Source organism: Nematolebias whitei, chromosome 5, assembly GCF_014905685.2.
Source record: "Nematolebias whitei isolate Nwh7 chromosome 5, NemWhi1, whole genome shotgun sequence".
Classification (NCBI taxonomy): Eukaryota; Metazoa; Chordata; class Actinopteri; order Cyprinodontiformes; family Rivulidae; genus Nematolebias; species Nematolebias whitei.
In genome coordinates this window covers 383,006-408,305 of record NC_056502.1, presented here as the reverse complement: position 1 = coordinate 408,305, position 25,300 = coordinate 383,006, and the positions used below count along the sequence as shown (strand labels likewise).

At 42.7% G+C, this 25,300-nt stretch overlaps 1 protein-coding gene across 1 annotated transcript in view; it reads right to left on the bottom strand.

Annotated features, from left to right (window-relative positions):
- Positions 1–25,300, bottom strand: part of LOC119409210 (tropomyosin alpha-4 chain) — a 44,342-nt gene that overhangs the window by 17,770 nt on the left and 1,272 nt on the right. The window contains exons 2-5 of the mRNA XM_037676048.1: positions 21,235–21,378; positions 10,041–10,174; positions 9,543–9,660; positions 259–329 (exon numbers count right to left, since the gene is read on the bottom strand). Of these exons, the coding sequence (XP_037531976.1) occupies positions 259–329; positions 9,543–9,660; positions 10,041–10,174; positions 21,235–21,369 (458 nt within the window). The 5' untranslated portion in view covers positions 21,370–21,378. The remainder of the gene's footprint in view (positions 1–258; positions 330–9,542; positions 9,661–10,040; positions 10,175–21,234; positions 21,379–25,300) is intronic.

Genomic DNA, 25,300 nt, shown 5'->3' with positions numbered 1-25,300 from the left:
ATATATATATATATATATATATACACACATATATACATATATACACACATATATATATAATGCACATAACTAATAAACTACACAGGTTGTGTGACACGTTATTACATAGGTAGTGGGTGACATTGAGATCAAATTATGAATTATGATGCAAGGTAGATACATAGATACTGTGTTCACACATGATACAGCGACATAGTACAGCAGCAATAAACAATACACACAGTCACACAGCCTGAAGCTAAAGGTCATGCTGCGCACCTGTCAGCCTGCTCTGCCCTCTCTTCGGCTCGTTCCAGCTCGCCTTCCACCATCACCAGTTTACGGGCCACCTGTCAATCAAACATCACGTGACATGTTGACACTTTTCTGTTCACCCGTGTGTGTGTCTGTGTGTGTGTCTGTCAAGTCAAGGTGTCATTCACACTAGAGAATGACATTTTTTTCGGGAGTACCCCCGGTAACGTGATTCCGGCGGGACCGGAGCCAACCTCATTATAACTCACGTGACCGGGACGTGACCGGACTGAAAGCTAACGGGAGCAGACAGGAGCGAGAACCGACCAATAACCAAAAATAAAAATGAAACAAACAAACAAAAACAACACGGGCGCAGCTTTTTTGTAGTTTTCTTTCAGTAAGCCTTCACTTCAACACAAGTCAAAAGGACTACATTTCCCAAGAGTCAACTGTTCGAGCCGTAGCTTTTCACCGAGAGGGGGAGGAGCAGCGAGCGAAGTGGTACCGAGTCTGAAAATAGTCTATTAAACTCATGGAACAGGCAGGAAAATGTCAAATAACCTGAACTTCATAAGAGTTGTGTTGGTGCTGTGCTGATTTAAACTTTATTCTCAGCTGTGAGGAGCTGCGGGGAGTTGGACTTTGTTTACCTTCAGTAAATGAACAGACTTGTTAAGATATTTCTTATTTAGACTGGTCCTATGGTTTTGATCTGCTCAGAGACGGGATTATAATGAAATTATGACCCGGTTCTGACTGGGTTAAACTGGGCCAGCAGCTCTCAAGAGAGTCTCCCTGGGATTTCAATATCAGTCAAATAGTTTAATCTGCTTGCCACATCACGTAGAAAGGCTTTGAAGCACCGTCTCATATTTCCTAACAGTCAGTCCACATAAGACCACACTTAGCCACGCCCCCTCTTACACTGATAGGAGCTCCCCTTCTGCGAAAGGAGGAGTCATAGGACCCCATAAATTAGTGATGACACAGGACTTCGGGGCTCTTCCAGGTCTGTGTACGCGTGACAGTCCGGAGAGTCCAGCGTTGTAAAACTGTAATCTTCTTCTGCCTTTTTAATATAATTGATAAAACTTAATTGACGTTTCCTTGATTTATTGATAGTATGAGTTGCCACTTCTGAGAGAGATAGAACCAGAGGAAGAGGTGGGGGCTGGCTGAGGGTCCAGGGACAGAGAGGAAGCCTGAGGCCCACAGCTAGCCGTAGCTAGCTGCAGTGACTGACGACCCGTAGTCAGCCCCGCTTTTGTCTCCACCTTGTCCCTTTTAGTTAAAAAATTATGCTCTGCTTTGTTATGTGGGTTTTTAGGTTAAAATCTTCATCATCTGTTGCCGTTTGTAATGTCAAAAGCCCCCCGAACTCTTCCTGGTTAAAGTGCACGCATTCTCCAGTAGGGCTGCAACTAACGATTATTTCAATAATCGATTCATCGGTCGATTATTTTTTTTGATTAATCGATGAATCGGCAAAAAAACCCACAACGTTTTAATTTCCACCCCTTTATTCCGAAATTGAACATTTGACTGACATAGCAATTCACACAAAAAACAGGTTGCTATTTGACTAATCTGTTAGTAAAATATTGAATAAAAAAAATAAAAGTTAGTCAAATAGTTTAAAAAAACAAATGTACACAAAAATATATACAAATGTGTCTTTATACCTGCACAATATGTAGCTACTTTGTAAAATGTGTCCTTGAGGGAAGAGTGTAACCTGGATTAAAAGTGTGGATTACTGTAACCTGGATTAAAAGTGTGGATTATTGTAACCTGGATTAAAAGTGTGGATTATTGTAGTGAAGCGTTCGTCTTCAACCATGGACAGAGGCCTCATGTCAGTGACGATCATGTTCAGGATGTTTCAGTGAAGACAGCTGCTGCTGTGGTGTCCATGATGTCTGTCCATCATGAAGTGTTGTTGTTGTTTGTTGTTGTTTTCTGGAATGAGAGAGTAAATATGTTTTATATCATAATTTACAGCAACTCAAGAAATGACTTGTTTCACTTACAGCGTTAGGTTCAGGCAAAAGTCAAAAGTAGCTAAAAGAGCAATTAAACACACACACACACACACACACACATATATAAAATACTTAATTACACACATTTGAGTAGATGTAATAAATTACTTTAATTCCTGTTTAAATGCAAATCATCCTGCCATACCTGCAGTGTCTTCAGACTTTGCCAACAAATTAAAAGTTGAAGCTTAATCATTAAATTATTATCTTTGTGTTAGATTTATTTATAAATCCCATTTAAACACTGCTTGTACCAATTAAATTAAATAAAAGGTAACACACACGTTCTGTATCACCGTCATTAATCAGCAAACAAACAAACAAACAGCTTCATCTCCAGACAGACTGACGTTACATTTTCTCTCTTGAAACAGAACAATGTGTTAAATTGTAGAGACTCACCTGCAACACATGAAGAGTTGTATCAGCTGCAGCTCCTTCCTCCTCCTCGTGACTCCCACATGTTTACGTTTTATCTCCGTGGTTCTCTCGTGTCGAAGATTTTCAAAGCGTCATGCTTCTTGTTTTTTATCTTTGTGAAGTTCTCCCACTCTTTGGAGGACTTGGGTTGAACAGTTTTCACTGCGTTGGTCATTTGTAAAATTTCCTTAATTTCCTTTGAAAACAACCTCTGCTTTGTTTCCCCCTCGCTCTGTTCAACTCGCGCTGCAGTTTTTTTTTTCAAACTTTATTCAGTCAGTCAGCATTGACAATGAACTGCCCGTGAACAAAAGGAAACGGCTCCGCAGCGCCGTGAAAGATGCATAATCGCGCGACACAACGAATCGATAATGAAATTCGTTGCCAACGCTTTTAATCATCGATTTTTATCGATTTTATCGATTCGTTGTTGCAGCCCTATTCTCCAGTAAAAATATCCCAGTTTTTATATGAAAGTCTGGTTACATATAAATTATAATAACTGTTATTGTAGGGGGGACATATCGGTGCGAGGTCTGTGGGTCCTCCCCATAACTTTTTAAATAAAGCAGCAGCTATTTACTGCATTCTGGTGTATTTTAACAGGTTTTAAAACATCTATGTTTACCTACATAAGTAAATACTTGATTCAATAAGTGTTTCATAAAGCATGGCACAAGAAGTAGCACTAAGCTTTTTGTTTGTCTTTAATTTAATTTTATTTTTCTACCTAACACAGGAAGCTGTTAGCTCTGGAAGCAAACTGTTAAACAGCTTTGGACACAAAGACCCTTGTCCCACACTTCAACAGAGCAGGTAAGATACATAACATCTTGTAATCTCTGCCTGGTGAGGCTGATTAAGTAATTATAAAATATAATAAGTGAAATGAATAAAGAAAAATGAGCTTCTGTAATTTATATTTGCAAATGTCACATTTTCTTGACTTAGTTTCACTTGTAAATCTCTTGTTTTTGATAAAATATTTATTTCCAAAAGAAAGACCAACAGATTGTAACTTGTAGTCACTGTGACCGTATTTTGACTCGTGCACGTCTTCTGTCACTTTTAGGTTCCACAAGGCTCTGGACTGGTCCAGCTGTGGAGAGATGAGGTGGAACACCAGACCTGCAATGGTCCAGTCTGTAAATGATGCTCTGAAGTCTGGGAAGATGCACGACATCATGCTTCACCCAAACGAGCTCGTTACCTCGACCACACACACTGAACTTCTTGAGGACGTCGTCCAATGTACAATAATGCCTTTAAACATTTTATTTTTATCACAGACATGTTCCTGTTTTTAGTTTTCTACATTCGCCTTAGAATCTAGCTGTTTTTTTTGTTGTTGTTACCTTTTCCTTTTAGCCATCCTATTTGTAAAAAAAAACAAAAAACCCTGCAGTATGACTTTTTATAACTGTTTATTGTTGTTGCTGTTGTCCATTGTTGTCATCTTTCTTTGTTAAATCAGGTCTCTCTTGTAAATGAGTCCTCGAGGCTCAATGGGATTTACCGTCTAAATAAAGGTTGATTGATTGATTATTTGTTGAGTTCTCTGCTTGGTACATGATTTTTCTTTGTTTGTTTAAACAATTTAAAATATGACAGTGATGTCACTGTTTAAAGGAAACAATTGTTCAATAAATTAGTCAAATGTAACTTGTTATGTTTGGGTTCTTTCATCTAAGGTAGACATGGTGTGACCCATGGACTGGTTTAGATTTTTTGTTTTTACTGGAACTGACCTTCAAAAGAGCCAGAAACAGACTCATCAGCTGATCCTCTGTAGAAACATTATATGGACTACAGACCATGGATTATTTATTTTATGATATTTAGTGAAGGTTTTTGTTTGGATTCAGGAAATAAATGTCTCTATTTCACCACAGATGAACTGTTCCTGTTGACATATCTTTTGAAATAAAACTGCACAACACAAAGTAATTTAAACAGGAATGGGTAGAAGATCAAATCAAATTCAGGAAATGTATTTCCTAAAAATTAAATGAAAAACAGGAGCAGGACAGGAGTGCGAGTCATGTTACCAGGAGTGGGACAGGATAGGATTTTTTCTGTGGGACCAGGACAGGACAGGGGTGAAAATCCACTCCTGTGTCGTCCTCTAATTCACACCACATGTGGTACATGTGATGGAATAAAACTGTGTACACAGCGTCCCAGTTATATGCAAAAAAAGTATAAATTGTAAAGAAAAACATAAGATCTAAGATATGAACTAAGAAATACGCTAAACTAAGACTACACTAAGCATTAGTAGTACAAAAACAATACGCCGAACAACAGCAGCACGAACATGAGTCTGTGTGAGCAGATGAGTACAAATAAAGACAGCAGTATGAAATAAATCAGCAGCATGGATAATCAGCCGCACATATCAACAATCAAGTGGCGTTACAGTGACTTTTTCACAGTGATAATCCTGATTAGAGATTCATGAGTCTTAATTGAAGACTGAAGCTCAGTCCTCACCTCCTTCTACAGGTGTGCAGTGGAGAGCATCCTGTGCTCCAGCATCAACATGGAGGCTGCACAGCTGCAGAAAGAAAAGCTTTGCAGAGAGTGGTGAAGGCTGCACAGAAGATGTTGGAGTCAGTCTCCCCACCATCACAGACATCTACACCTCCAGATGCAGGAAGAGGGCCACCTGCATCATGAAGGACCACACCCACCCAGCACACACACTTTTTGCCTCGCTCCCCTCAGGAAGGAGGTTGAGGAGCATTAAGTGTAGAACCACTAGACTGAGGAACAGCTTCTACCCTGAGGCTGTCAGACTCATGAATCTCTAACTAGAATAATCACTGTGAAAAACCATATCATGTTGCTGCTGATCTGTTTCATGTTGCTGCTGATCTGTTTCAATGTTGATGTGTTCATGCGTGCACATCTGCTCACACAGACTCATGTTCATGTTTGTGCTGATGTTCAATGTTTTATGTTATGAGTGCTTAGTGTATATTTAGTTGATGTTTTTCTTAGTTCATATCTTAGATGTTATTACTGTTTTTCTTATACATTTTATTGTTGGATGTAACTGGGACCCTGTGGACAAAATTTCGCTCCACCACATGTACCACATGAGGTGCGAATGACAATAAAGAAACTCTGACTCTGACATTAAACTGGGAGAAAAGCTTGACAGTTCCTTCTCAGCTCATCACTATTCTGGAGGTGGAAGGGTTTCCCATCCTCCACATAATTCTGAATAGGAGGTCCAATCTCACTTCCTTTGTTCTGTTTGTGCACTTGCGTGTTAAGTAAGACGCACAGCCGCTCTGTGTAAATCTGAACAGCTGGTCCTTCATTTCAGAAATCAGTCCCCAGGACAACCTTTATCTCCCCAGTGCTTGTCTCACTGGCTATGCAAAGCTATTTCTCTAGCCTATTCAGCAGCTGGTCTTCCCCCTCCTGATGGACTCCGGGCTCATTCCACTAGAGGGATTTCAACCTCCACTGCGCTGCATGGTGGTGTGTCTGTACAGGACATCTGTTCCATGGCTTCCTGGTGATCACAGACCTCTTTGATCCATTTTTGCCTGCGTGATGTTTCCAATTTGTCTCTGACACACTCGGTTCTCAGAGTCCTGTCTGAACAGGAACAGAACAGTGAGATGCTTCCCCAATAAGAAACTCTGGATCACCACTGACCTGAAGGAACTGCTAAACCAGAAAAAAAGAGCCTTCAGGAAGGAAGACAGGGAATTATTGAGGAGTACACAGAAGCAACTAAAAGTCAAGATAAGAAACAGCAAGGAGGTGTACAAGAAGAAGCTAGAGAGCAAGCTCCAACAGAACAATATCAGAGAGGTGTGGTCAGGGATGAAAAAGATCACAGGCTTCAAGCAGAAGGAGGATCAGAAGGATGGAAGCCTGGACTGAGCCAATGAACTGAACATGTTCTTCAATAGGTTCAGTTCAGGAACAAGCTCAGCATCCTCCTCTCTTGCCCACAGCCAAACATACATACCACCCTCCATTGACCCAAGGCTGTCCTGTCACACCTCGAATACTGTATCTACCACCTCAGTCATGGACCCTTCTTCTACATATTGGTCTTCAACTAAATCAGAAGATGCTGATACCTCCTTTGCCTCAACCCTCTGCGTCTCCAGAAGTCAGGTGAGGAAGCAGCTGGAGAGACTGAACCGGAATAAGGCTGCAGGTCCAGATGGTGTCAGTCCCAGAGTCCTGAAGGTCTGTGCAGAGCAGTTCTGTGGGGTTCTGCAGCACCTCTTCAACCTTAGCCTGACCCAGGAGAAGGTTCCAGTGTTGTGGAAAACATCCTGCCTTGTTCCAGTCCCAAAGAAAACTCACCCATCAGTCCTCAATGACTATAGACCTGTTGCCCTGACATCCCACATCATGAAGGTCCTAGAGAGACTTCTGCTGACCCACCTAACTAGACAAACAAGCACATATCAGGACCCACTGCAGTTTGCTTATCAGCTTGGACTTGGAGTTGAAGATGCCATCATACACCTGCTTCAGCAAACTCACTGTCATCTAGAAAAGGCAGACAGCACTGTGAGAGTCATGTTCTTTGATTTCTCCAGTGCATTTAACACAATCCAGCCTGATCTGCTTTGTCAGAAACTTCAGAAGACTCAGGTGGAGGCCTCAACAATCGCCTGGATCAAAGACTACCTGACAAACAGACCACAGTTTGTGAGACTGAAGGGTTGTGTGTCTAACCAGGTGGTCAGTAGCTCAGGAGCACCACAGGGGACTGTACTCTCACCAATCCTTTTCACTCTGTACACCTCAGATTTCCAGTCCAAAACAGACTCCTGTCATCTGCAGAAATATTCTGATGACTCTGCAGTGGTCGGGTGTATCAGAGATGGACAAGAAGCTGAGTACAGGGAACAGGTGGACCGCTTTGTGGCATGGTGTGGAAACAATCATCTCATCTTGAATGTGAACAAAACAAAGGAGATGACTGTAGATTTCAGGAGAATCAGGAACAGGTCCAACACTATTTTCATCATGGGAGAAGAAGTGGAGGTGGTGGAGAAGTATAAATATCTTGGAGTTCACCTGGACAATAGAATGGACTGGAAATGCAACAGTGAAGCGTCTACAAGAAGGGACAGAGCAGACTGTACTTCTTGAGGAAGCTGAAGTCCTTCAGTGTTTGGAGCAAGATGCTGCATATCTTCTACAAGTCTGTTGTAGAGAGCGCTGTTCCAGAGTTCCTGTAGAAGCCACGATGCCTCGCTGTGACTCCACCCGGTGAAAACTTTATACTTCTGAGGAGGTTTGTTCTGTGGAACTAGTTCTCACGACTTCTGCCGAGTCGCAGCCGCCCTGAGGAGACGCTGAAAGGTAGCGTACCCGGGACCTCTTGACCGCCGCGGATTCATCCTCCGCCAAAGGTAAAGAGTCGCCATGAGCTTCACTACCAGTGTACCGCGGGCGAACTGCGCTTCAAAGGAGCGTGTTGTTCTGGTCTACAGACATACATTCTCATCCATCTTTTTCCTCTCCATTTAAACTCCTTCATTTCCCATCTTTAAAACTCTTCTATCTTGCCAGTAATTAATCCAGATATTTTCAGAAATGTCTGTTGTATTTTAGTTGCAAGTGAGAAATCATGGCCGTATGATTTCTCATTGTAAAGCTCATTAATTAAGCTGTGTTATTGCGTTCAATCAGAATAATCAAGTGTACAATGTTGATGTTAAATTTTGATTCTGTTAATAAATGACCACATTCATTTTGATGGGTCAAAGAAAATTAACGTCTCACGTCACTGTACTTCTAAACACAATATCTCTCTCACATATCTGTCAAGTAGCTCGAAAAAGAGAGAACCCGTCATTAAATATTGATTGTAGTGGAGCTTTTACGCTAACTAACCCTACATCACTACAAGTACGTAACCTATGTTATCCAAAGAGCGGATGTTTGACAGAAAGAGACAGGGTATTGGTAGACTGCAAGCCTTAGCTTTAGCTTTAATCCTTAATCCAAAAAAGTTAAATCTGGTCCTCTGGACATTCAAAAAACAAACAAAAAAATAAACATTTTTTAATGTAGAAATGTTTCTTCTTTCATCCGAGAGACTTCCTCAGTCTGAGGAGCTGTATTCAGCTCAGTCTCTTAAATAGCACCGTCTCAGAGTGGATCAACCAGTTTTGCTGCTGACAACCAAAACCAGCTGATCACATGCTCAAGAAGGACCATCAGCCTAACAATGGATCATTAGCGCAGTTGGAACTGGTTTGTTCCACTTTGGAGTAAGCTGTTTGGGTAAAGAATCAGTTTTGTGTTGTACGTTTCCTTGACTGATGAAGCCTTCTGGATGAAAGGTGAAACGTTTCAGAAAAAAATAAAATAAAATGTCCAGATGACCTGACTGAAAATTGTTGCAAGTTAGTTTAGAGTTTCTCCTCATTTTGAAAACAAAGTAACTTTGGCCACGAGCAGCAGGATGGGGAGCAGAGATGACGTGGTCCTCTCCGAATGTTCTGACAGAAACTGCCGAGCCCTAAAGTCAAGGTGGGTCAAATGATGTTCTGGTTCTGGTGTCACCATGCCATAGTCAACGTCCTAAGCCATGATCTGCATCATGCTGTAAAAGCATTGTGGATAATGTAGGCAGGTGATGTCACTGCAATTAAGCCAAGATTCAACTTGTCTGCTGGATTCCTTAGATAGAGAACTTTACTAATTGACTTTTATGCGAATGTTCCTGTAAAGTGCCCTGAGACAACTTTGCTGTGATTTGACGCTATATAAATAAACTGAATTAAATAAACTGAATTGAACTGTGTGGGTGTGGTTACCGTGGTTATCCGGTATAGTACAGTAATATACCTCCTCATATTTGCAGTCGGCCTCCTCTGCGATTAGTTTGGCCTCCCTCAGTTGCACCTCCTGCAGCTCCATCTTCTCCTCATCTTTCAGAGCTCGGTTCTCGATCACCTTCATCCCTCTGGAAGGACAGACAGGTGCATTAATCAGGACATCGCAAAGGTGTTTGTTCAGGCTTGACCCGCTAAAACACGTTGAGTCACTCACGAGAATTCAACCATCAACCTTCCAGTCACACATGAGAATTAGATTATCAGACCTGACATGTCAGGATCTAATAATCAGACAGACTGATTATCAGTCATGGTCTGATTATTAGACTGATAATCTGACTGACTATCAGTCCCAGACCCTGACATGGTCTGACCCTGCCAGGTCTGACAGGGTCAGACCATGTCAGGGTCTAACAATCAGACCTGACAGGACAGGGTCCGATTATCAGATGCACATATTGGTTGTCTGAAAACTCTGCAGTGGAATGCGTAGTATCGGTGCACACACCTCTCACTCTCATCAGCAGTCTTCTCCACCTCATCCAGTTTACGCAGGGCAGTAGCCAGTCGCTCCTGAGCCCGGTCCAGATTCTCCTCATTGAGCTGCAAGCGCCGGTTTAGAGACGACGCCTCCCCTTCCGCCTGCAAGAAAAAGTGGAGGTCAAATGGATACATAGCTGCTCTGTGTGAAGGAGCCGTGTTAACTCCCGGACTTCAGAACCTGAGGTGATACAAAAAGTACAGCAAGTGAACGCAGTACTTAAATCTGACAGACCTCACAGGGGTCCGTACTTCATGGTTCTCTTTGTGATTAATAAACTAAACTCAAAGATGCTGTGTGTCACCATTGATGTTCCAGCTGTAAACAACATGTTATTGTTTTGAGTTTTCTACATCACCTTACAACCTAGCTATTTGTTTTGCTAATTTTTTAATACCATTTTATTTTCACTTGTTATTCTCAATTTGTACACATCCTTTATGATTGTCCACTGTTGTCATCACTCTGTTAAAATCAGGTCTCTCTTGTAAATGAGTCTGAGGCTCGATGTGTCAGGGATCTGATGGCAGAGGATCCTACACACAAACTCAGAAAGGTTTTTAAAATGTTTAGAGGAAATAAACAGCTTCTGGTGTCTCAGGACCAGGGGCAGGAACTGTATCTAAAATGATACAGAGGAGAAAGGTTAGTGTTTGGCAGAATAACGAGTAGTTATCTGAATACAGACTGTCTGGTGAAATACTAACATTTTTGTTGTAATAGAGCGCTCCAGAAGAGAGACAGAGCTGCAGGTGTGACGCCACCGTGAGAGGTGACAGCTGAGGAGCTGAGCGGCTGCAGAGACCAAGGGAAGTCCAGAGGCGTAGTCGAGGGCGAGCAGGGTTCGTTACACGGGATCCGAAGAGGAGACATTACCGATAAGGAGAAGCAAAGGTGGAATCCAAAAAAAGGCGTAGGTCGTCAACAAAGTCAGATGGCTGAGGCACAAAAAGGGACAGAAAAAAGCGTGGTCGAGGGAAACAGGCGTGGGTCGAGATTCAAAAGCTGTGAACAAGGAGAGTACGCTGGATAACTGTTGCTGAAAGCGATCAGTTCATCTGGCAACGTAGTGAAGAAAGCGGGAGGTATATATACGCCCAGAAACAGGTGGAAACCATCAGCAGCAATCAGAGAGAGAGGTGTGGCATGCAAAGAGGCTGGCAGAAGCAGCTGAGGGGAAATCCCAGGAGAGCAGAGAAGGAAAAGTCAAACAGTGAACAGAGTGATGAGTAACAGGAAAAACAGGGTGTAAACTGTGACACAATGGGATTAACCTGTAGAAATAAAGGTTGAATGAATGAATGAATGTTATTTAATCTTTCACAGAGCAGCTGATCATTATTTAGATTGACAGAAGACTATGTTGAAGTAAAGACTGCGGATATTTATGATGAACTAAGAACACTTGACTCACTAACAAGAGGAAGTCAGGAGTTCAACGTAGAGACACCTTTGCTAGGAACTTGGTTGGACAAATGCACGACTTTTAGTGATGTGATCAATTCAGGAACTAAAACAAGAGAAACTGCGTGTCACGGTGAGAGAAACACTCAAAACGGGCTGTGGCTCATCGCTTCATAAGAAGAATTGATTCAGTTTGTACTGCACTTTACATTTTTCAATGTCAAAGTGCTACAATAGAAAACAGCTAGAGAGAATAAAACAGACTGAAAAACTAAAAACAGGAGGATTAAAAACACATTTAAACGCTATAAAATCTTTCACATAAAAAGGTCTTCATTTCTTAAAACTTTCTGTAGTCTGGGCTATCCTTAGATGGTCAGGGAGGTTGTTCCACAGACGAGGAGCAGCAGAGCAAAAGGCCCCAACACTGATGGTGTCGCCCATGGTTTCATCCATTGTGCTCAGTTTTGTCCGGGGAGGGCGGAGCTGGTGGGAATTTGTGGAGCGGAGGATTCGTGTTGACGTCTGAGCAGTGAGCAGTTCTTTAAGATGGTGTGGAGCATTGCTGTGAATGGATTGGTGGGTGAGTCGGGAAACATTGCATTCAATGTGGAGTGAAATGGGAAGCCAGTGCAGAGATTTAAGGATTGGGGTGATGTGGTCATGTTTCCTTTGCTTCATCAGAATCCTGGCTGCACTGTTCATACTGAAGTTTTTTAATGTGCTTGGATGGAATTCTGTAAAAAAAAAAGTGCATTCCAGTGGTCCAGTCTTAAGATCAAGGTTCAAGATTATTTATTGTCATTCATATCACATGTGGTACATGAGGTGGAACAAAATTGTGTACTCAAGTTCCCAGTTACACTCAAAAATAGCAAAAATATAAAGTATAAGAAGAAACGGTATACAAGGATCTAAGATATAAACAAAACACTAATAGTGTAAAATAATACAGTGCATTAAACAGCAGCCTGAACATGAGTCTGTTGTGAGCAGATGGGTATGAACACAGCAGCTTCATCCATCCATCCATCCATTTTCTTCTGCTTATCCGAGGTCGGGTGGAGGGAGTAGCAGCTTAAGTAGGGAGGCCCAGACTTCACTCTCCTCAGCCACTTGGGCCAGCTCCTCCGGGGGAATCCAGAGGCATTCCCAGCCAAGAAACATAGTCCCTCCAGCGTGTCCTGGGTCTTCCACTGGGTCTCTTCCTGGTGGGAAGTGTCCGGAACACCTCACCAGGGAGGTGTCCAGGAGGCATCCTAACCAGATGCCTGAGCCACACCTCAACTGGTTCCTCTCGACGTGGAGAAGCACGGCTCTACTCTCAGTCTCTCCCGGATGACTGAGCTTCTCACCCTATCTCTAAGGGAGAGCCCAGACACCCTGCGGAGAAAACTCATTTCGGCCGCGAGATCTCGTTCTTTCGGTCACAACCCAAAGCTCATGACCATAGATGAGGGTAGGAAAGTAGATCGATAGGTAAAATGAGAGCTTCGCCTTTTAACTCAGCTCTCTCCTCACCAAAACAGACCGGTTCAGCACCCGCTTTCACAGCCGACACTGCACCTATCCGCCTATCGATCTCACGCTCCATTTTTCCTTCATTCGTGAACAGACCCCGAGATACTAGAACTCCTCCACTTGGGGCAGGACCTCCTCCCCGACCCGGAGAGGGTACTCTACCCTTTTCCAGCTCAAGAATATGGCCTCGGACTTGGAAGAACTGATCCTCATCCCGGCCGCGTCACACTCAGCTGCAAACCGAAACAGTTAAAGCTGTAGATCACGACCTGATGAAGCCAATAGGACCACATCATCTGCAAAAAGCAGAGAAGCAATCCTAAGGCCACCAAAAAACTGATCCCCTCAACACCTTGGCTGCGCCTAGAAATTCTGTCCATAAAAGTTATGAACAGAATCGGTGACAAAGGGCAACCTTGGCGGAGTCCAACTCTCACTGGGAACGAGCCAGGCTTACTGCCGGCAATGTGGACCAAGCTCTGACACCGGTCGTACAGGGACCTAACAGCCCGTATCAAAGGGCCTGGTACCCCATTCTCCCAGAGTACACCCACAGGGCTCCCTGTGGGGCGCAGTCAAACACCTTTTCCATGTCCACCAAGCACATGTAGACTGGTTGGGCAAACTCCAACGCACCCTCCAGAACCCTGCTGAGAGTGTAGAGCTGGTCCAGTGTTCCACGACCAGGATGAAAACCGCACGGCTCCTCCTGAATCTGAGGTTCGACTTTCCTCTTCAGAACCCCTGAATAGACCTTACCAGGGAGGCTTAAGAGCGTGATCCCCTTGTAGCTGGAACACACTCTACAGTCCCCCTTTTTGAATAGGGGGACCACCGCCCCAGTATGCCAATCCAGGAGAACTGCCCCCAATGTCCACGCAATATTGCAGAGTTGCACAAGTCAACACAACCCTACAACATCCAAAGCCTTAAGGAACTCCGGGTGAATCTCATCCACCCCTGGGGCCCTGCACCGAAGAACCACCTCGGTGACCTCAGTAGGGCTGAAACGATTCCTCGAATCATTCGAGGACCTCGATTACAAAAAATCCTCAAGACAAATTTATCTGCCTTGAAGCTTTGTTAAACTATTCAGAGCACTGTGGTCTAGCTGGAAAGTTTTTGTGTTACACAATGCTAGCGCTTCTGCTAGCACTTCCGCTAACGCGTATGTGCTAAGTTTGTAGCTATGGAGGGAAAAGGAGAATGCTTAGAAGAAGAGCCCCGAAAACAATAAAAACTGTCTAAAGTTTGGGAACATTTTAGGCTAAACAGAAAAGACGACACAGCTCAATGCTTCCACTGCAAACAGAACTGGAGTAACCACAACAGCACGTCGTCCATGTTGCAGCGTCTGAAGAGAAAACAGCCGCTGCAACATCAAACTCGTCCACAGCTCTAACGGGTATCATGTTCTCTGTGCAAAATACGTTCACCTAAATGTGATCATCTGTCATGTTATAGATGTAAAATGAGGCATATTTTTGCTAACGTTAAATCTACTGACTAATCAAAGTGGCTTCCTGGCAGAGTCTGTACGTTGTGTGAGGAAAGAAAAACTCTGCAGGACTTGATGCAAGTTTGTTAAAGATCAAAGCAGCAACAGACTGACACATTTATTTATTGCTGAACTTCCATCCTGACTTAATGAGATGTTTAGGGTGAATATTTCAAGTGTAAATGTTTTTACATAAGATAGTCGTTTTTTTCTTCTTGCTGCTGTTTATGACTGAAAACTGGGATTAATCTGCATTTATTACTGTTATATTTGTTTATAGCTCAGCAATCAAGACTAAATAATAATAGTCTGCAGAACTCAAACTTTACATCATCTATCTTACTCAGTTTCTAACATAAAGATTCCTTCAGTTTTACAATCTATAAAAATTATTTATAGCATTTAGATTTTTCTGCGATGGTTAAAAATAATTCAGTGACAGAGGGTTTTAATTAAATCATCCTCAAACCTCACATAAATAAAATGCATAAATCTAATACACCTGACACTAATGTTACTTTGATTGCAGCAGGTCATCAGAAAGTGTAGATTACTTGACAATATTAAATAATTATATATCCAGTGAAGTACACTTGAAAATGTATTAAGGCGTAACAAACAAACTAATGATAATTTTCTTCTTCTTCTGTTCAGTGAATGTCAGAGTCGTACGTTGGACAGCTTCGTACAAAGAGCTCCAGGATGTTGGTTGAGCAGCAGCTGAGTTCACAAACAGCATTTTAAATATGATCATCACAGACATGCAGCTGCTGTCCTGGTGGAAGATGAAGGATCCACAAGATCATCTCCACCTTCGGTCCAAATCATGTCCTTCCTTCCAGATCCTACTTTGTCAATTCCATTCGGTTTCACAGTCCATAAAAATTATTTTACAGCATTTAGATTTTTATGTGATGTTTAAAAATAATTCAACTTAAGCAATAAAATATTTTTAAAAAGAGGAATTAAATGGGTTGTTTATTTAATGTTCTTTTTTCGTGTATTTGTATCACTCATAAAATGAGTACGGTAGTTACTGCAGAACCTGACACATTGAGTTTTTTGATTACCGATTAATTGCCAGACTAATCTATAGATTACTCGATTACCAAAATATTTGTTTACAACAGCTCTAGACCTCAGCACCAGTGACAGGAGAGCACGGCCCAAAGTCCTCAGTTTCTGCTTCCTCAGTGGAAGACATGCTGGTGGGGTTGAGGAGGTCTTCAAAGTACTCTGCCCACTGACCCATGACATCCCAAGTTGAGGTCAGCAGCACACCAACCCCCCTATAAACAAAGTTGGTGGTCCATGCATTTGTCACGTCTAGACTGGACTATTGCAATGGTTTATTATCTGGGTGTCCAAATACTTCTTTAAAAAGTCTTCAGTTGATCCAAAATGCTGCTGCCAGAGTCTTAACTGGAGTTACTGGGAGAGATCATATCTCTCCAGTTTTAGCTTCTCTCCATTGGCTCCCTGTCAAATCCAGAATAGAATTCAAAATCTTACTTCTAACCTACAAAGCTCTCAACAACCTAGCTCCATCTTATATTACAGATCTTATTGTTCCATACTTTCCTAACAGAGCACTTCGCTCTCAGACTGCAGGTTTACTTGTGGTTCCTAGAGTTTCCAGCAGCAGAATGGGAGGAAGATCTTTCAGTTCTCAGGCTCCTCTCTTGTAGAACCAACTTCCAGTTTCTGTCCATGAGGCTGACACATTGTCCAGTTTTAAAACTGGGCTGAAGACTTTTCTTTTTGATAGTTAAGGTTGGCTTGGGTTTCCTGAACTATCAGTTTCCTTTACATGTAATTGATAGTGGCGCGCTGCCATGGTAAAATAAAGGCCACCACACCTTCAGAATAAAGGTTTATTCGTTCAACCTTTATTTAGACGGTAAATCCCATTGAGCCTCGAGGACTCATTTACAAGAGAGACCTGATTTAACAAAGAAAGATGACAACAATGGACAACAGCAACAACAAAACAGTTATAAAAAAAGCATACTACAGTTTTTTTTTTGTTTTGTTTTTTTAACAAATAGGATGGCTAAAAGGAAAAGGTAACAAAACAAAAAACAGCTAGATTCCAAGACAAATGTAGAAAACTAAAAACAGGAACATGTCAGCATTGGACCCTGCCAGGAGTCCAACAGATTCTTAAAGCCACTTAGAGAGGTCAAAGGTCGAGAGCTTCAAATCTTTTTGTAAGATATTCCAGGAAACAGGATCGGAATAGGAGAAGGCTCATTTACAAGAGAGACCTGGTTTTAACAGAGTGATGACAACAATGGATAACGACGACAACAATAGACAGTCACAAAATAGGCTACTCTTTTTTAACAAATATAAACATAATTGGGGAGTGGTGGCGCAGAGGTTAGAGAGGTGGGCTTGTGATCCGAAGATCGCCGGTTCACGCCCCGGCCCCGACAACATCAAAAAAATTGTGGGTGGGGTAGGTGAAACACCTACACTTGCCCCCACCCTCATTCGCCCCACTCTGGGCCCACGAGCAAGGCCCTTAACCCCCACCATGTGCTCCCTAAACAGGTCTCTCTTGAAAATGAGTTCTCGTGGCTCAATGAGACTAACCTGTATAAATAAAGGCTAAATGAAAAAAAAAAAAATAATAATAGCAACCAAAAGGACAATCAAGAGGAATAGCAGCAAAAAAACAGATCACAAGGCAATTTATAAAACTAAAAACAGGAACATGTCTGCATTGCTTTTGCCAAATACTTACTGTATTCTTTATAAAGAATTGAAATAAATTAAAGGATCATAAAACATTAAAATTTACTTTATTTTGAAAAGGCAACACTGCCAGCTCCGGCCTGTGTGGCTGTGAAGCTAGCTACGGTGCAGTACCGCTCTGTGAAACTAGAGACGAGTCGACAGTCAAAAGTAAAGGGAGAGAAAAGGTGAAAGAAAGGTATCTAAGGAAGGTTGAGATGAATGCATTTTTAGTTCAAGCCTGTGAAAATGACTAATGTTAGCGTATGTTACATTTAAACAACAGTAACGTAGTTGGTAAATATAGTTTGGCCTTAATGTGTAATGCTTCAGATACGTTTTGAACAGCACAACATACCATAATGTTGGGTAATTTTTCCGTTGAGACTCATTTCTGGTTCCATTTTCAGACGAGTATATTAAAATATTTTCAGAAGAGGAAGGGACCCGAAGAAGATGTTGAAGTAACATTAGATGGAGATGCTCAATGTTCTTTATTGTTATGCAGTTACCTGCAAACTAGTCGCCTTTCGGCTAAATTCGCCAATATCAAACTAAAATATGTAATTTACGTGAATCGTCCAGATTAAGAAACCTGGACTTGACCTTTCGACTTTCTCAAATTTCAGACCAATCTCAAAAACTTCCCTTCCTGTCCAAAATCTTGGAGAAAATAGTTTTCATTCAATTAAACAAGTTTTTGAATGAGAACAGAATCTTTGAAATTTTTCAATCTGGTTTTAAGCAACTCCACAGCACTGAAACAGCATTAGTGAGGGTTTGTAACAACATTATGATCTCAAACGATTCTGGTCAATTTGTGGTGCTTGTGCTCCTGGACCTTACTGCTGCTTTTGATACTGTTGACCACAGTATCCTTAGATCACGGCTGGAACAGTGGGTTGGGATCACAGGTGCTGCATTAGAATGGTTCCGCTCATACCTGAGTGGCAGGAGCTTCTGTGTCAAGGTTGATAATAATGTATCTGCCTCATTACTACCCCTTTCTTGTGGGGTCCCACAGGGTTTGATTCTTGGACCCCTTCTGTTCTCACTTTATTTGCTCCCACTGGGGTCCATCCTGAGGAAACACGGTCTTTCATTCCATTGCTATGCTGATGACTGCCAGATCTACCTGCCTGTGAAACCAGCGTTTGCTCCATTCACCCACTGTTAAAATGTCTGGATGACATTACGGCCTGGATGGCTTCAAATTTCTTAAGCTTTAACAATGACAAGACTGAAGTCATTGTCTTTAGCCCTAGCTCAACTGCCACCACTGATCCTGTCAACCTGGACTCTCTTCAGCCATATCTGAAGCAGTCTGGTAAAAATCTCAGGATGGTTTTAGACTCTGACTTCCAAGTTTGACAAACAAATCAACTCTGCTCTGCAGAAAAGCTTCTTCCAACTAAGACAGGTAGCTAAGCTCAAGCCAGTGTTGTCCAGACCTGACCTTGAGAAACTAGTCCACACCTTTGTCACGACCCGATTGGACTATTGCAACGCACTGTATGCTGGGATCAGCCAGGCCTCCATCTCACGTCTTCAGCTCGTCCAGAATGCTGCTGTTCAGCTTTTAACAGGAACTCGTAGGTCTGAACATATTACACTAGTTCTGTCCTCCCTTCACTGGCTCCCTGTTCGTACGAGGATAGTCTTTATAATTCTTCTGTTGACCTTCAAATGCCTAAATGGCCTCGCACCCCTTTACCTCTCTGAGCTTCTGGAATCTTACGTTCCCTCTCGGGCCCTGAGATCATCCGATCAGCTGCTTTTGGCTGTTCCAAAAACAAGACTGAAGCTCAGAGGAGATCGGGCTTTTCAGTCATGGGCACCAAACTCTGGAACAACCTGCCCCCCCAACATCAGGCAGACCACCTCCCTTCCTCACTTCAAATCTCTGCTGAAAACACATCTGTTCTCGCAGGCATTTCACACAGTGTAAATTGATCTTGTGTTTTTTCATCTGTGACCCTATGTTTAAAATGCTTTTTATTCATTCTTCAGTTATTATTATTAGTGTATTGTATATATATTTTTTTCTCTAATTTTACTCATTGTTGTTGTTAAGCACGTTGATAACAGGTTCTGTTTTAAATGTGCTCTATAAATAAAGTTGACTTGACTAAAGCCCAGAGAACCACAGAGAAGATTCAGGCAGAGAGACAGAGGTGCAGAAGTCTGCATCAACCCTAACCTCAGTGAATCCAACCTGCTGGTGGGATGTGAGGGACAATGTGTCAGTGCTATCAAACTGACAACCAGGTATCTGTGTGTGCAACAAGCATCATCTACAGCCTCAGAGTGAACATGTTTTACTGCTGGAGACGCCATCAGCCAGGAGTGGGCTTGTTTGTGTCCACAGAAAACAGACATGTTGATGTTTCTGAAGAAAAACTGTTCAGTGAAAAGGTTCTCAGTGTGAAGCAGTGAGCATTAAACACCGACGTGTCACTGGTTGTTTGCAACTGTTCTTTTGAACTGAAAATTATTTTTTTATTTTTATGTAAGAAAACTGCTTGGAATAGAAAAATACCCAAGTTAAAAAATAAAACTCACAATTTGTACTGTGTAACATAATTTTATTCTTGTTAGAATAAATAGTATTTACAAAATTGTTACCAAAAAAAGAACCGTCCAGGAACAGACACCGAAGTGAAGGCACCGACACCGGTACAGATTTTTTTTAGAAAGGTCCCAGCCCTAATTAAAAGTGTGGATCATTGTAGTGAAGCTTTCGTCTTCAACCATCGACAGAGGCCTCATGTCAGTGTGGTGTCCATGATGTCTGTCCATCATGAAGGATGTTGTTGTTTGTTGTTGTTTTCTGGAATGAGACAGTAAATGTGTATTATAGCATAATTTACAGCAACTCAAGAAATGTCTTGTTTCACTTACAGCGTTAGGTTCAGGCAAACACACACACACACACACACACATACACACACAATACTTAATTACACACATTTGAGTAGATGTAATAAATTACTTTAATTCCTGTTTAAATGCAATTCATCCTGCCATACCTGCAGTGTCTTCAGACTTTGCCAGCAAATTTAAAGTTGAAGCTTAATCATTAAATTATTATCTTTGTGTTAGATTTATTTATAAATCCCATTTAAACACTGCTTGGACCAATTAAATTAAATAAAAAATAAACACTTCTCTATCACAGTCATTAATCAACAAACAAACAAACAAACAAGCAGCAGCTTCATCTCCAGACAGACTGACGTTACGTTTTCTCTCTTGGAAACAACAATGTGTTAAATTGTAGAGACTCACCTGCAACACGAGTTGGGAGTGAGACGAGTTGTATCAGCTGCAGCTCCTTCCTCATGACTCCCACATGTTTACGTTTCATCTCCGTGGTTCTCCCGTGTCGTCACTTTTCAAAACTGCGTGTTGCTCAGTTTTTATCTTTGTGAAGAGCTCCCACACTTTGGAGGACTTGGGTCGAACAGTTTTCTCTGCGTTGGTCATTTGTAAAATTTACTTTATTTGCTTTGAAAACAGCCTCTGCTCTGCTTCCACCCCCCACCCCCTCGCTAAGGTTCAACTCGCGTTGCGGTTTTTTTTGTTTTTTTTTACTTTATTCAGTCAGCCAGCATTGACAACGATCTGCAGCTGAACAAAACGGCTCCGCAGCGCCGTGAGACGCTGCGGTCCAAGACGCTGCGCTGACACTGAGATCGATAATGAAATTCATTGCCAACACTTTTAATCATCGATTTTTATCAATTTTCTATCGATTTTATGATTCGTTGTTGCAGCCCTAGAGAGGACACATGAAGACATTGAGAGGACACACGAGGACTTGGAGTCTTTTAGACAGAATCACATTCAACTCGTGAGCCTGCCGGAGGAACCAGAACCTTTTGGCCTGAACAAGACCCAAAGGATGACTGCCAGAACTGATGATCATCAGGGTGACCCAAATGTCCAGAACCTAACAGAACCAGCAGAGCATCGTTGATTATTGATCACAGTCCTCACCTCCTCCCTGCTCCTCTTCTCCTTCTCCACCTCCTTCTGCAGGCGCTCAGCACGCTCCTCGGCCTCCTCAGCCTGCTCCTGCAGAACCTTGATCTTCTTCTTCACCGCCTCGATGCTGTTCATGCCCGCGCTCATCTTCTCCTCCTGCAGACAAACAGCACCGCCCTGAGGAATGCCGACATGGTTGGAGCCGTCTGGCTCAGACTGTGTGTTGGGATGACTCTCAGCTACCAGCAGTCTGTAGAAGCTACCACCTGAGCTGCTAGCTGAAGTGGGTTAGCGGCAGTGATGTGCGGTCATCATGACAAGTAAAATATTGACAATGATCAGAGAAAATACATTTGACCACTTGACTGTTCTATAAAACTGGTGAATTATTTCAACACTTCGATGGTCAAACATGGAAGAAATGCGGTGGGTGAGGCGGTATAGTGCTCTGGTTCACCTCTGGTGGCGCTGTGTTATATACATTAAATGAAGTAGGCAGTTGGAGCATGCCCATTGCTGTCTCTTTATATCACCAATATACATGCTTGATTACACATGTGCTGCACATGTTTATGTTCTACAGTCCAATATATTGAATGAATGTGTGACATATTTCTTCTTTCTAATTGGTCATAATGCACGGGCAGAAAGTATCTTGCAGCACCGATAGGGGGCAGTGCTACCCCATAGGGACCATGAAGCAGGTGGTGCAGTTGCTCTCCGTTCTTCTGTACGTAGAGGGGCAGCAGCGGTGAAGCCAACGGTACATTCATTTAAATTTATTTAGACACTATGGAAGATCATATCTCAAAACGTTGGTTACGTACTGTAACCCCAGATTCTATGAGTATAAGCGTAGCCCTTTAAAGCTGTCGCTGATGGGTTATCCTGTTATGCGAAGCATTACACTGAAAAATTTAGTCCACGCCCACCTGCTGTGTGGGCCCCACCCGGTCCGTATAAATTACGTTAAGAGCGGGAAATCGGCTCCCAAATAACTTTTCTTCAGCCATTTAGGAGCCAGTGAGGCCTGACGCTAAAAGGGCTACGCTTATACTCATAGAATCTGGGGTTACAGTACGTAACCAACGTTCTATTTCGTAAAAGCTTTGCCCTTTAAGGCTGTCGCTGATGGGTTAAGGGTGAGGCAGATGTGGTCCTCACCTCACTGGGTCCATTCGAACACCGTATGAAGCAGAAGCTTGACCAAAAAACGTCTCGTCACTCAGCTCTCCATGTGCGTAATTACGCATTGCGTAATTATGTGTGCCATGCACAGACGCATGTTGTGTAACTATGCATTCTGAATGCATGAACGTCCCCGAAAAAATTCAACGTGGAGGGAAAATATGCTGAAAAGAGCCATGAACCAACCGGTTACGGCTGAACCGTATGAACAGATTAATAATAACAGGAGAGCTGATTATTAATCAAATGAACTGATTGGTAACAATAGTCATGAACTGATTAATGACAATAGAACCAAAATAACAATCACAACTTGAGATTGATAACATCTCACACTGTAATGCATGCAGACAGATGTGAGTTAAACGGAGTTCCATGAAACAACAATATTCATTCTGTAAACACTAAGGACAGAATGTGTCATGGAACGAGCCGTCACATCACGTAGATAAAAGTGAATAAATGAGCAGGGTGTTGACCATGCAGCCGCAGTGCTAAATATCCTGCATTGTCATACCATTATGCAAGGCAGTCGAAGATGCGATACCCCTGATTGAGTGCGCCCTGAGGTTGACAGGAGGCTCTAACTCTGACGCTCTGTAGGCTTCAGAAATGGCCTCACACAGCCAGTGTGACAAGCGCTGGGTGGATAACGGGCGACCTGCAGATGCGTCTCTATAATGCACAAACAAATGTTGAGTTTGACGCATTGCAGCTGCGCGTGTTATGTAACACGTCAACGCCCGCACCGGACAGAGTAATGTTGTGTATGCTGTTCAGTGTCAGGAGGGTGATCAGTCTTACATCAGGGAAACTAAACAGCCACTGGCCAAAAGGATGGCCCAGCACAGAAGATCAACATCATCAGGCCAGGACTCTGAGGTCTACACTCATCTCCAGGCCAGCGGTCACTCTTTCAGGGATGAAGATGTTCACATCCTGGACAGAGAGGAACGATGGTTTGAGAGAGGAGTAAAGGAGGCCATCTTTGTGAAAAGAAACCGTCCATCATTAAACAGGGGTGGAGCCTCCAGGTTCAACTGTCCCCCTCTTACACTGCTGTGATTGCTAGTATCACTCAACCCTCTGTGAACAGTAAACAGCCATCAGTGTGCTAATGATCCATTGTTAGGCTGATGGTCCTTCTTGAGCATGTGATCAGCTGGTTCTGGTTGTCAGCAGCAAACTGGTTGATCCACTCTGAGAAGGTGCTATTTAAGAGACTGAGCTGAATACAGCACCTCAGACTGAGGAAGTCCTCAGGATGAGACGAAACGTTTCTACATTTTTTTGTTGTTTTGTTTTTTGAACGTCCAGAGGACCAGACTTAATTTTTTTTTAGATTCAAATATAAATGTTTTTGTAGAATCTAGTTCATCAGATTTAATTCAGTTTATTTATAAAGCACCAAGTCACAACAGAAGTTGTCTCAGGACACTGAACAGAAATATTCATATATAAAAATAATAATTTAACATTATTTATCTGAGGAGCTTTGAGTATCTCATTGCAGAACTCTCATTAGCAGCACTTGGATTCTGGACATGTCTCCAAAATCGGTCCTAAAGTGCAGGTGCAAATCCAGGCTGAGTAGGGGTGTGCAGGGCTGAGCATTGTGGAGGTTGATTGGGGTGGTGCAAAAGGGGCATAATTCACAGACGAGGCCCCCTCTGTTCCCATCAGGTGTGAAAACCAGCTGGGAATCTGTTTTAAAGTTGCATTATATGTTTTTGAAAGTGGAAATCTGAGGCCTTTTCCTCTGTTAAGAGACGGCTTTTCTCTTTTTACATAAATTGCTTCCTTCACCCCCCCTCTCAAACCATCTGTGTTCTCGGTCCTCAACAGAGTGTCCCTTCTCTGTGAGGTGGAGGTGAACAGCTGAATCTTGTCCAGAGGAGGTGGCTCTCCTGTGTTGAGCCATGCGTCTTTGAAGAGGCTGTTTAGTTTCTCCAATGTAGAGGTCTGGACAGTCCTCAGTGAGAGAATAAGACAGAGCCACTTCACCACTGAAGCTCTCTCACTCAAAATGGATCAGACCCTCCAGAAGCTGTCTACTCTGCTACCACTTCCTCTGTTGGAAGAAGTATCGTTTTGTTGAAAAGGCCCAGCTTTCACAGCATCAAAAGAGCAAGGAACATCAAAAAAGTAAGTTTTTAAAATTAAAACAGAGCTGTTTTCTCATCACAAACCATCAGTCAAGATCAGGAGTTTGTCGCCAACACAAATTTTCAGGACCAGGGGGTTAGAAATTTGTCTAACAGGACATTGACACAACCTTTCAACAGTACACCGACCGACGCAGTTCGGTCATTACCATAAAAGAACCTTGGTTCGGTTTACAGCCCTACCAGCTAGTTGCAAGTACTTGGGTGTGCACCTGAACAACAACCTCAGCTGGAGCAACAACACCACCAGCCTGATGAAGAAAGCTCATCAGAGACTCTACTTCCTCAGGCGACTGAAATGAGCTGGTCTGGAAGCTCAGTCCTCACCTCCTTCTACAGGTGTGCAGTGGAGAGCATCCTGTGCTCCAGCATCAACGTGTGGCATGGAGGCTGCACAGCTGCAGAAAGAAAAGCTCTGCAGAGAGTGGTGAAGGCTGCACAGATGTTGGAGTCAGCCTCCCCACCATCACAGACATCTACACCTCCAGATGCAGGAAGAGGGCCACCTGCATCATGAAGGACCACACTCACCCAGCACACACACTTTTTGCCCCACTCCCCTCAGGAAGGAGGTTGAGGAGCATTAAGTGTAGAACCACTAGACTGAGGAACAGCTTCTACCCTGAGGCTGTTAGACTCATGAATCTCTAACCAGAAGAATCACTGTGAAAAACCACATCATGTTGCTGCTGATCTGTTTCATGTTGCTGCTGATCTGTTTCATG